This window comes from Peromyscus leucopus, chromosome 2 (genome assembly GCF_004664715.2).
Source record: "Peromyscus leucopus breed LL Stock chromosome 2, UCI_PerLeu_2.1, whole genome shotgun sequence".
Taxonomy (NCBI): Eukaryota; Metazoa; Chordata; class Mammalia; order Rodentia; family Cricetidae; genus Peromyscus; species Peromyscus leucopus.
In genome coordinates this window covers 138,828,604-138,841,103 of record NC_051064.1, presented here as the reverse complement: position 1 = coordinate 138,841,103, position 12,500 = coordinate 138,828,604, and the positions used below count along the sequence as shown (strand labels likewise).

Sequence of the window (12,500 nt, the reverse complement as noted above, 5' to 3'; positions counted from 1 at the left end):
TATATATGTATATACACATATGTATATACACACACTCAAATGTAGAATACTAGAACTCATGATTTCTAAGTGGAAGTAGTTTGTTTTTAAAGCCTCCCTGTGTGCATGTGTGTGCTGTTAGGGAACTAAATCCAGGGCCTTACACATGATAGGGGAAGGGAGAGGGGAGAGGGGAGGGGAGGGAGAAAACATGAGGTGGATGGCTCTTGGCCTTTAGCTAGAGTGCACTGGCTAGCTTGTGTCTGCTCTGAGGAAGCCATGGAGGCTCCAAGCAAGACTTGCAGGGCACCTACAGAAATGCCCCCAAATTCTCAGCAACCTTCCTGCATGTTTCTGCAGGGGAATCAGGAAATATACCTACGCAGGCAGCTAGCTTGCTTTGGGGACATCAAGACTGAGGTTCAACCCACACAACAAGGATGCCTCATACCTGCATCGGCACCTGTGATATGGCTCCTGTGTGGCTACCAGCCCTTACCTCATGGGTCACAAAACAGTTACCCTAGCAGTGACACAGGCCACTCCATTTTCTCTCGCCCTATCTTATAGATGAGGGCTGAAAGAGGCTCTGGGGCTTTTCAGAGTCTCCAGTGGAGTCAGAGTTCACAACCAGGCCCCTGGCTTGAGAGACAGACAGACAGAGAGTTCTCTGTGCTCTGGGGGAATCTCACTCAGATGAATGTGCTGCTGATATGAAAAGGCTACATCTACCCATGTGGACCGCTGCTATGACTATATTATTTTCTTGTGAATTTGGAGATGCTTTCACGTTGATACGTTTGGAGCCTTCTGTGAAAAGTAAGACTGACAGGGACTGTGGATGAGACTGGATTTGTGAAAGGAACATGTGGCTTAGCCCACTGTGAGGAGTCCACAGGGAAGAGGCCCCAGGCAGACTGGGTGTGACTGTCCTGAAGTGAGCTGTCAACCCTCTCAGAGCCTCAGTTTCCTCTCGTGCAGGTAGAGGAAGTAACCCCTCCAGTTTCGAGAAGTCCTGAAGGTTGAGTGGATGCCGAAGGGAGGGGGCCAAATCCCAGTGAGAGGAGGCACTGGGGAGAAGGATCTGGGAGTCTCCCTGGGCTTACGTCACTAACCAGAGGAGGCCAACGGAGGCCTGGCAGGCTGAGGCTCCACTCCTTCTGTGAGATAAGTTTTGATTAGGTGTCCTTCACAAGGTACCCACGACTCTTCTCTGTCCCTCCCTTGGCTCCACACAGCAGACATCCTCTTGGTCCTGGCCCTCTCTGGGATGATTTCTCAAGAGCTGGATCACAGAACTGCCCGGGGTGTTCCTATTCAAAACTGAGCTTACCCACCCATGTCTAAACCCTACCCATGTAGAGGGCTTGGCTAGTAAAGTCTGCCCAGGGCAGAGCAGAGGAGAAAGCCCGGGCGAGAGCCCTCCTGCAAGGCACTGTCAAATCAGATGTAAGTGTGAAATTCCCACAGGGGCAGACCCTAGAAGGAAGGAACCAGGCTTCCGGAGAAGGCTGGCAAAGGGCGGGGGTCGGGGTGGGGGACAGGCCATTCCTTCTCCCAGTTAATACAGGTAGTCAGAGATGAGGGAGAGGAATAAAGAGGCAATGCTTTCAGGGAGGCCAGACCGCCATGAAGAAGCTGAGATAGCTTTAGACTACCCGTGCTGGGTGCTGGGTCCGTGTAACTCCTCCGGGCAAATTCCCCGCCGCCCCCCGCCCCCAGCTGTTCCGTGAAAAGTTCAGGGCAGGAGAGTGCTTCTGCATCTGAGTTGTGGGCTGGAGGATCTTAGGAAGGATGGAACTATGTAGATGGGATGGAAGCCAGCCTCAGAGTGTGCTTCTCGGCCCAGAGCTGTCCGGTGCACGACCCACCTCCTTCCCCTCCGGGCTAAGTGGGGGCGGGGCACCGCTGAACTAGCCAAGGTCAGAGTTCCTACCTGCAAGCCATTGGGGTACACGTCGCCCTCGGAGAGCGAGTCCACCAGGTCCTCTTCGTCCAGCGTGGCCCGCTTGTAGGATGACATCTGCAATGCCAAGTGCAGTACAGACTCCCTCAGCGTCTCCATAGCCAAATGGGGAAGCGGGCCCCGGCGCCCCGCCCCAGCCACCCGAGATCAGCCCACGGATAGATGACCCTCCCCGCGCGCCACGCCCGCCTCACCCCCAGAGCGGACAGCGCGGCGGCCAGTGGTGGCCACACGCTCCGCATGCTGTGCCCCACGATGCCCAGTCCCAGTCGGATCCCCTGGAGTCTCCACACGCTGGCTGCCGGGGGCGGGGCCCTCTGGAAGGTGGGCGTGGCCTGTTGGGCACATGTCCCTCCCTGGCCTTCCGCGAGAATTGGGATGGGGACCTCTTTCTTCCTATGCCCAGCTCCAGACCCTAGCTGGCAGGACAGGGCTTCATGGAGACTTCATTCATAATGGGGTCCCCAATGGCAGAGACCAAGAGGCAAGGTCAGCAAAGCCTAACTGGGTCAAGTCAGATTCCTTCGCCATTAGCCCTTAGGTGAGGCAACGGGTCTTCAGCCTAACTAGAAAGGTTTGCGGGATGGGGTGGTGGGGTGGAGGTGGAGTCAGGAATCCCCCCCTCCACGTCTCAGTTCCTTTCTCCTCTAATTTGGGAGTTTTAAAGCCAGAGTTCTGAACGAAGTTCACACAATTCTAAGAAAGTCCCCTGACACTATGAAAACTGCTGAGTGAATTTGGAGGTTTCAGCTTTCCAAAGTGCCTTTTTTCTTCTTTTCTTTCTTTCTTTTCTTTCTTTCTTTCCCTCTCTCTCTTTCTCTTTCTTTCTTTCTCCCTTCCTTCCTTCCTTTCTTTTTTCAGACTTAAAAAAAATGTGTACAAGGGCTGGAGAGATGGCTCAGCAGTTAAGAGCACTGGCTGCTCTTCCAGAGGACCTGGTTCAATTCCCAGCACCCACATGGCAGCTCACAACTGTCTGGAACTCCAGTTCCAGGGAACCTGAGACCCTCACCCAGACATATATGCAGGCAAAACACCAATGCACATAATATAAAAATGAATTTTTTTTAAAAAAAAAATATTGTGTATGAAAGCTTGGCAGTGGTGGCACATACCTTTAATCCCAGCACTTGGGAGGCAGAGGCAAGAGGATCTCTGAATTTAAGACCAGCCCCATCTACAAAGTGAGTTCCAGGACAGCCAGGGTTTCTATGAAACCCTGTCTCAAAAAACTAAAAAAAAAAAAAAAAAAAAGAGTATGAATGTTTTGTCTGTGTGAATGTATGTGCACCACATTCATGCCAGTGGATTGGATCCCCTGTAACTGGAGTTATGGATAGTGGGTGCTGGAACCAGGTGGGTGCTGAACCACCATGTAGGTGCTGGAAACTGAACCTAGGTCATCCAGAAGAGCGGCCAATGCTCTTAACCTCTGAGCCATCCCTCCAAAGCACCATCTCTGTTCCCTCCCAACTTGATTCTCACTGTTGGGCATATATGCAAATGAACCAGTGTCGAGGTGTGAGGTGGCTGTCCAAGGCAGGGGGAGGGGTCAGTGAGCAAGGTGGCCCCTGGGGGTTTCCAGGCTTTATGGGCCAGCAAGATGGCTCAGCCAGGTAAAGGTGCTTGCCTTCAAATCCGACAGCCCACGGAACTGCCAGAGTCAGCCAGTCATTCTAAATGAAATTCTCATCACCCCACACTTGCTTCAAGGTCCCCTGGTGCTCCCAGACCTTTTGCCAGGCTCGGGGCTACTGTCCCTGACCCTCCCCTTCAGCTAGAACCCACCAAGGCTCCAGATCGCTCCTCTGGCTTTTGTTCACATCTGCGGATACCTAGGTTGCTCCTTCTCAGCCAAGTCCTTCCTAGCTGCGGCCCCCCTCTCCGGAACATTCTTTTCTGGTTTTTGCTCCTCCCACAGGCAGCTCCAGTCTCAAATTAAATGCCACCTGCTCAAATGTCCAAAACACTTTAGGTAGCTCCCCACACTCGCTTACAGCAGCCTCTTACTGTCCTTGTATTATTTCAGCCTGTTACATCTGTTTTGTTTCGGGAGACAGGGTCTTATTATGTAGCCTGGGCTAGCCCTGGACTCCTGAACCTTCTGCCTCCACCTCCCAAATGCTGGGATTACAGGTGTGTACCACCAGCACTCAGTTAATATTTTGTTGTTGTTTTTATGGGCCTGTTACCTGGTGCTCTCCCCCCACCCCACCCCCAGAACTTGGCCTACAGCAGCTGGGCTCTTGTGGGAGACTCCCCATCACCAGGCATGGAGTAGGTGCTCAGTGACAGTTCTTTTTTTTTTTTTTTTTTTTTTGGTTTTTCGAGACAGGGTTTCTCTGTGTAGCTTTGCGCCTTTCCTGGGACTCACTTGGTAGCCCAGGCTGGCCTCGAACTCACAGAGATCCGCCTGGCTCTGCCTCCCGAGTGCTGGGATTAAAGGCGTGTGCCACCACCGCCCGGCTCAGTGACAGTTCTTAAGATGAATGGTGGAGCAAGGGGCGTTGAGGGGTGAAAGTGCCTTAGGTCCTCACAAAAGCCTCGGTGTCTAATGTACTGCCTGACACATCCTCAGGACACAGGTCCCGTGGAAAGCAAGGTGTGTGGAGGCGAACTATCTCTTTCTAAAGGTTTATTTATTTGGGGGCTGCAGAGATGGCTCAGTGGTTAAGAGCACTTGCTGCTCTTCCAGGAGATCCAGGTTCGGTTCCCAGTACCCACATGGCAGTCACAGCCATCTGTTAACTCCAGTTCGAGAGGATCAGATGCCCTCTTCTGGCCTCAATAGGCACCGCATGCATGTGGTGCACTTACATTATGTACTTGCATGTAAGTGAAGTGTTAAAAAACAAAAACAAAAACACCTCTGTAACATGAAATGAAACTTTAGAAAAGATTTGTTGCTGGGCGTAGTGGTACACACCTTTAATCTCAGCACTCAGAAGGCAGAGGCAGGCAGATCTTTGAGTTCAAAGCCAGTCTGGTCTAAAAACTGAGTTCCAGGACAGCCAGGGCTACACAGTGAGACCCTGTCTCAAAAAAACATTTAAAAAAAAAAACATTTGCTTACGCATATTTTATGTATATGAGTGTTTTGCTTGCTTGTATGTATGTATACCATATGTATAACTGGTGCCCATGGAGGCCAGAAGAGGGCATTGGGTCTCTGGAACTGGAATTAGACAGGTGTGAGCTGCCGTGTAGGTGCTGGGAAGAGCATCCAGGGCTGGGAAGAGCATCCAGTGCTCTTAAGCACTGAGCCATCTTGGCAGCCCCACCTCAGGGGGCGGGAGGGTGAGGATAAACCGAATTCTTGAAACTTCTGCCTCTCTCTCACTGGGTGGCGGAGTTCCTATTACCTTACTCCAGGAGAGAAAGATACATAAGGGTTTTCAAACACAAGAGATTTGGCTGCATTAAGTGACAGGTGGTAATCACTGGAGGAAAGGGCCCTGGAAAAAGTTTTGATTCCCCCCCCCCCCAGCACTTCCGCTGGGACCGAGGAGAGCCAGAGCAGACCCCGCTTCCTGTCCTGCAGGCCTGGTATCCCTTCCCTTCGGTGGGTTCCCTTGGCCCCTCTTATGCAGAATGAAACCCAAGCTAAGGGAAGTAGCTTGTGGGCAGGTTAGACAATGGCTCCTCCCACTTCCAGTTCATTTCAGAGAGCTCCCCTTCTGGGAAACCTCCTGACCACTGACAGCATCCATCCCCGTGAGGTGTCCTCCCAGCACCTCGGGGTGCTGTCTCCTTAGAGCAGGCATCTCAGGATAGGAGTGGGCTGTTCCCTCAAGGGCCCGGTCTGGGGCTACAGCCTCTAGATGTTTGAGCAAAGGTGCTTATGGGTGGGTGGACAGCCATGTCCCATCCATTCCAGCGCAGCTGTTAGCGGCTGGATGACATGGGCGGCTCCCATCCCTCTCAAGAGAAATAACATTGCAAAAAAAGCTGCTGATTTCTCAGCCCACAAAAGCCCCGCCCCATTTCTGTAATGTCAGCTGGGGCCTGAAGTGAAACTGTACCTACCCCAGATGTGCTGAGCAGCTCACTCGCCTCCCCTCATGGGGACCATGTTACGGCTGAGTGGGTGACATCCAGCCATGGCTGTCCTCTCTCTGGACCTGCCAGGTACTCCACAGATGATGGGTTCCCACAGCCACCTGGGCTAGCCCAGCATCTGAGAGAGGACGGGGAGGTGGTGACTGGAGCCTACATCTACTGGGCGACACTTAAGATGTCTTGAGTGTCCCTTCTGTCTCAGCCATTCACCCTCCTCAGGCAACATCCTATCTCTACTTAGCAAATAGATGAGTGAGGGGCAGGGAACGCTCACCCCTCCAGTGCCCTGGCTGCACCATGAGGTGCTGGGGTACAAGCTTTTTTACCTTCCTGCAAAACCACCCATACTGGCTTCATTAAGTGGTCCCCAAGGAGCTGGGCTGTGGTGGCGCATGCCTTTAATCCCAGCACTCGGGAGGCAGAGGCAGGCAGATCTCTGTGAGTTCAAGGCCAGCGTAGGCTACAAAGTGAGTTCCAGGAAAGGCTCCAAAACTACACAGAGAAATCCTGTTGCAAAAAAACAAAACAAAACAAAAAAGTTGTCCCTAAGGAGGCCAGGTCACACAGCAAGTCAGTCAGTACCAGAGCCAGGTCACAAGCCTGAGCTCTGGACACCAGGGCCCATGTTCTTTGTGGAAGGCAGGACTACTTCCGGTGGGGACCTTATGGAGTCTGGATGCCCTGGGAAGACTAGGCCCTGGGCTGGTGGAATGGCCAAGGCTTATTTTAATGGCCTCATTTGTGGTTATATGGGTACCACGCCCTCGAACCTCAGGAAAGCAGAAATGCTGCTTTGTGGGGATCCCCGCCCCGCCCCCCCAGAAATCTGGGCTGCATCTGGGTCTGGAGCGCACAAGAATTGTTGGCCGGGATCAAGAATAGTGAAGTGGAAGGGCAGCTCCCTGTGGAATGTGGGTCCCGGGTCCCCGACGCCCGCTGCACAGGGAAAGTGAGGAGAATGCTACCCGATCTGGAAACCTGCCCTGCAGCGGGTCTGGGATGAGCACAAGTGAGACAGAGACACTCACATGTTTCTAATGACAAAGGCCCGTGGCCTGCTGGTGCCCAGGAACCCCACGGGTCCCAATAGCTTTAGTCACTCAGATGGCTCTTGTGGTTGGTTTGCCCAAGGCAGGGATCTTCAGGGAATCTTGGAGCGTGTCGGAAGAGACAAAGAGAGTGGTGTTTTGTGCCTGGGCTGGCAGGCCACACCCTGAGCTGTTTTCACGTCCTGTTTCTCCATTGCTTAGGGGGTCACCCCAGTGGCCAAGCGCCCCTCAGTTGTCAGCCAGCAACAGGCTGGGATCTGTGCGAAGCTACGTGTCATCCCGTACACACTCACTCGGCAGGCGTGAAGACTGGGTCGGCGAAAGCTCTCACTTCATACCTCGGTCTGCCGCTTCCCCGGGCACAGCAGCTGCCGGTGTGGTTCGGATTGTTATCACACAGTGTGTGCATGTGCCTGCAGGCCAGAGAATGGCCTCGAGTCCTGTCCCACAGGCACTGGCTGGCCCCCTTTTTTTTTGAGACAGGGTCTCTCACTTGGCTGTAATTCACTGAGTAGGCTAGACTGGCTGGCTAGAGAGCCCCCTGGATTCTTCTGTTTACACCTCCCCAGCTCTGGGATTACAAACCCCTGTCTCCACATTTGTCTTTTTTTAAAAATATTTAATTTATTTCTGTTTTACATTCATTGGAGTATCTGTGTGAGGTTGGAGTTATAGATAGTTGTGGGTGCTGGGAATTGAACCTGGGTCCTTCGCAAAAGCAGTCAGTGCTCTTTTTTTTTTTTAAGATTTACTTATTTATTATGTATACAGTATTCTGCCTGCATGTATCCCTGCAGGCCAGAAGAGGGCTCCACATCTCATTACAGATGGTTGTGAGCCACCATGTGGTTGCTGGGAATTGAACTCAGGACCTCTGGAAGAGCAGTCAGTGCTCTTAACCTCTGAGCCATCTCTCCAGCCCCCATACTTGGCTTTTAACATGGGCTCTGAGGACTGAACGTAGGTCCTTGGACAGCAAGCATCTTACTGACTGACCTCTCCCCCTAGCTACTGTCGCTCCTTCTGAAACAGGGCTCTTAAACTGCCGGCTGATCCCTGCAATGACACACAGGGCTGGGATGGAGTGGGTGGAGTGCTGGCTTAGCATGAAGGCCCGGGTCCAACCACAGACTGGGTATGGTGGCACACACCTGTAACCCCAGGACTTAGGAGGTAGGGCAGGAAGATCAGGAGTTCAATGCTATTCTTGACTACATAGTAAATCCAAGGCCACCCAGGAAGACAAGAGTCCCTGCCCCACATACACATACAGAAAGAGGCGGGGGAAGGAGGGAGAGATGAGAAAGAGAAGGAGGGAGGGAGGGAGGGAGGGGGTGAAGGAGGGAGGGAGAGAGAAAGAGAGGAAAGGAAGGAAGGAATGAAGGAAGGGAGGGAGGGAGGAAGGGAGGGAGGGAGAGATGTCAACATCTGAATGGGGTAGAAGGCCAGTTTGACTACGTAAGACTCTGTCGTAAACAGAACAATAAATAAATGTAACTGACTAAGGCTAGCACTATAGCTCAGTGGTAGCTAACCTGCTCACATGCCTAAGGCCTTGAGTTTCAGCCCAAGTACTAAGTAATAACAATAACAACAACAACAACAATAATAATAACTGGCTACCCCGTCCCAAGTTGCTGACTCTTGACAAGGCTCTTTCATGGCCTTATCTTATTCATGTCTATGATCATCTTGTGGAACCAGTCCTGAGACACCTATTTCACAGGTTTGGAAACTGAGGCCTGGCAGTGAACACAACTAAGACTTGATTCCAGAGTTTCTTCATCTTCCTTCAGCCCCCCCTCCCCCACTTTTCTTGTTGCTCTCTGACTACCCACAGGGCCTAGTTCTTAGGCAGGGCTCTTTGGAACTCCATCTGAGCTGTGGGAATAGAGGGCTAGATCTTGGGAGCTGGGGGAAAGAGACTTGGCCTTGGGCCACCAAACGTGCTGATGGCACTGGCCTAGCAGGGAAATGGGATATTGGGCAAGAGGTAGGAGGCGCAGGAGGTCTAAAGCCGAGCTTTAGGGAACCAGCGGAGGTTAGACTATACAGGCGAGGTCAGGTTGCTGGCTGCTTCCTCTGAGACACATGGCAGGGAGTGGGGTCACTATGGCCTGTGTGCAGTATAAGGGAGACTACATATGTCCACATGTGTAGACCGTGTTGACTTGTGTATCTAGACCCCGAGGAGCGCTGCCGTCAGCTGCTTTGGTGCCTATGGTAGAAGTGACCCATGCCAGGCTGGCTACCTCCCCTCCTTCCCTACTGTATGGATGATGTACTCCTCTCCCCCCTACCAGGTACCCTAAGAGTCACCTCTGGCCTCCACTCACAGCCTCAGAGGCTCAGCTCCCCCAGGAAGCCTTCCCTTATTAGCTTCCTAGTCCCTGGACCTCCCTGTGGCTCATCTCCCACTGAACTCTGGGTAGAAAGATATAAATTAACTGACAAGATCCAGCCTGTCTCCTGCTAACAGGCTTCCTGGGGCTGCAGAATGAAAACTGCCAGCTGTCACCTCCACCTTCTTCCACCCCAGGATGGGACTCTTCGTATCTCTCTTGCTTCATCTCTCACACCCTCTCCCCATGCACACTGGAACCACAGCAGAACACAGGGTCGGGTCCCCTAACTCTCGGGTCTCCTGCTTCCGAGCCTTTGCATGCCGACGGCCCTCGGATTTCTTTACCAGTGAACTTCTCAGCTCAGCTATCTTCCTCCAGGCAGTCTTCCAGGACTTCACCAGGACCCTTCCCCTCTCCTCTTAAGCAGGCCTTCAGTATCTCGCCCTAAGCACAGCACAGCTTTGACATCTCAGTTCCCTCCTGTGCTTTGGTTTTCCTCACACCTCATAGGGATGGCAGGCGTCCCTAGCACGTGGGGTCTTCACATGTGCTGGCCTAAGCAAGGCACACAGGCTCCATAGCTGAGTGCCTAGCAGGTAGGGAAGCGGCACCCAGTCACTGTCCCCTTGCATGGGGCAGGCTGAGAAAGAGCCAGCTCTTCAGGAGGGAAGAGGACCCTCATGTAAAAATAAAGGGACTGCAGAAAGTGTTCACACATGCCCAACAGCCACACACCTGGAAAACCACAGAGTCGGGGTCCCATCCCTGTGGGTTCCGTCCCACAGCAGACATTTCTGCCCCGACAAGTGCAGCCACCACCTCCTACCTTCCCTCCTCACACCTGTTTGGTCCTGTCTGTCTCAGGCATGGCCTCCCGATCTTCTCAGAGCTCTGTGTGCAAGGCAGACCAGAGAGCTGGCCCTGGAGTCCAGAGCCACCAACAGACACCTGCACCTTGGTGCTCCAGCACCCTTGTGAGAGACAACCAGGCTGGTTAAGTCCCAGGCTGAAGAGGCCAGGGGTGCCGGAACAATTTGCTGATCTAATCACATAAAACTTAGGACAAAGCTAATCTGTCTGGTTTAATGATATTTATAACATGCCTGACCTGCTTGGTAATTAGGTTCAACCAGGAAACGGCTTGTGGAAGTACTGGTAATTAGTATTTGTGTTACCGTGGTGGGCAGGCTGCGGCTGGAGAGAGGAAGAAACAGAAGGGACAGGAAGCTCAGGCACACCCCAGATCTGTGAACCCCGGCACAACCAACTTATGTGGACGATGCTGTCCAGCTCTCACTGAGGTCCGAGGTGGGCATAATGAGCCCTTCTCAAGGTTGGGAAAACAGCTCAGCAAGGTCCATTCCCTAGTCTATGGTCACACAGCCAGTGAGTGACAGCTAGGGTTCACATAGGTTTCTTATGGGGGACAGGAGGGTGACCTGACAGACGTGACATCAACTTGCCCTGAACAAACACAGAGAAATGCTAGAGTGGCTGAGGGTGTAACTCAGATGATATGGGGCCCTGACACAAACGAACCCAGACCCACATCCACGGGGTGTGGCAGTGCACACCTGTGATTCCAGCATCCGGGACGAGGAGGAGGAGGAGGAGGAGGAGGAGGCAGGAGGACCAGAAGTTCAAGGCCATCCTCAGCTCCACAGTGTGCTGGAGGCCAGAGGATACATGAGACTCTGTTTAAAAAAAAAAAAAGAAAAAGAAAAAAAGAAAAAAAAGGAAACAACAACAACAAAAATTTGGGGCTGGAGAGATGGTTCAGTGACTAAGAGCACTGGCTGCTCTTGTAGAGGACCAGATTTGATTCCCAGCACCCACATGGTAGCTCATAACCATCTGTACCTCCAGTTCTAGGGGATCGAAGCTCTCTGTCATCTACAGGCACTAGGTATACATGTGGCACACAGGTACATAGACAAAACACTCATGTGCTTAAAACGAAGTAATTTGAAACAAAATTCAGCCCAGCACCCAAAACACAACATAACATACATGGAGCTGGAACGGTGGTACAGGAAGGTGAGGACTTCAGTGTCACCCTCAGCTGCACAGAACAGGAAGTCAGCCTGGGCTAGCTACACAACACCCTGCCTGAAACAAAGACGGCCTATGAGGCCGAAGGTCTCTTTTACGGGGAATTCTGCGTGTAGATTAGGCCTTACAGGGCTAGACTGGGGACCTGTCAGTCCCCTGTCCTTAGACGGCCAATGGGGCTTTACAACCACCTCACAGGGGTCCTGTGAGCGTGTACTCTACGCCGGGCCTTCCTCACCTCTCTTCAGGACGGACAGCACTCTTTCCAGTTCACAGACTGAGAAACTAAGGCTTCAGAAACTTCAGAGCGAGGAGAAGCATGAGGTCTTCTTCCCTAGGACACAGCATCGGTTCTAGGGGAAGAAGCCGCCCGAGAGGCAGAGCTCCTGTGCCCAGCCTCCAGCCTCCACCCCCTGCTGGCACGGAGTACCCACTACATCTCCTCTTCTCTCTCTGCCACCACCTCTAGCTGTGTGACTGTGTACCTCTTAGGACTCTGGGGACAGAAGCCAGGTATGGTGGCGTACACATTTAATCCCAACACTCAGGAGGTAGAGGCAGGCAAATTTCTGAGTTTGGGTCCAGCCTGGTCTACAATGCGAGTTCCAGGACAGCCAGGGCTACGAAGAGAAACCATCTTGAAAAGCCAATCATCATCATCATCAAGTCTGGGTAGTGATAACATCAGACATCTCAAAAGTGGGTTTAAAAAAAAAAAGAAAACAGCAATCACTTATTTAGCGCCTACCCTATACCCACTCAGGGACTTACAGGCAGGCTACAGCCACAGTTGAGAAGAGTCTGGACATGTCCACAGGCCCTTCTACACCATCTTCTTCAAAAACTAGAGGCTACAGATGCTTTTCTCCCCAGAGTGGGTCCTGAGAACACAACAAGGACCCTGGAGTGAGAGTCGGGATGGGAGGCCAGCTGATCACTCCCCGGCCTCACCCCTGGGAGGCAGAGGGCTGCCCTGCCAGTGATCCTTATCCTCACTTCTCCAGAAAGCAGGCTTGTCTGGACACAACCCCAGGAAGTAGGGGTGCCCAG

At 52.6% G+C, this 12,500-nt stretch overlaps 1 protein-coding gene across 5 annotated transcripts in view; it reads right to left on the bottom strand.

The window, feature by feature from the left end:
- Ece1 (endothelin converting enzyme 1) overlaps positions 1–12,500 on the bottom strand; it is a 100,443-nt gene that overhangs the window by 48,969 nt on the left and 38,974 nt on the right. For 3 of the 5 annotated variants that reach the window (XM_028875358.2, XM_037203093.1, XM_037203091.1), the window contains exon 2: positions 1,916–2,002. In XM_028875358.2, coding sequence (XP_028731191.1) covers positions 1,916–2,002 — 87 coding nt within the window. Of the gene's footprint in view, positions 1–1,915; positions 2,003–2,139; positions 2,244–12,221; positions 12,241–12,500 lie in introns of those variants that run through there. The other 2 variants (XM_037203092.1, XM_028875357.2) reach the window with 2 other exon arrangements.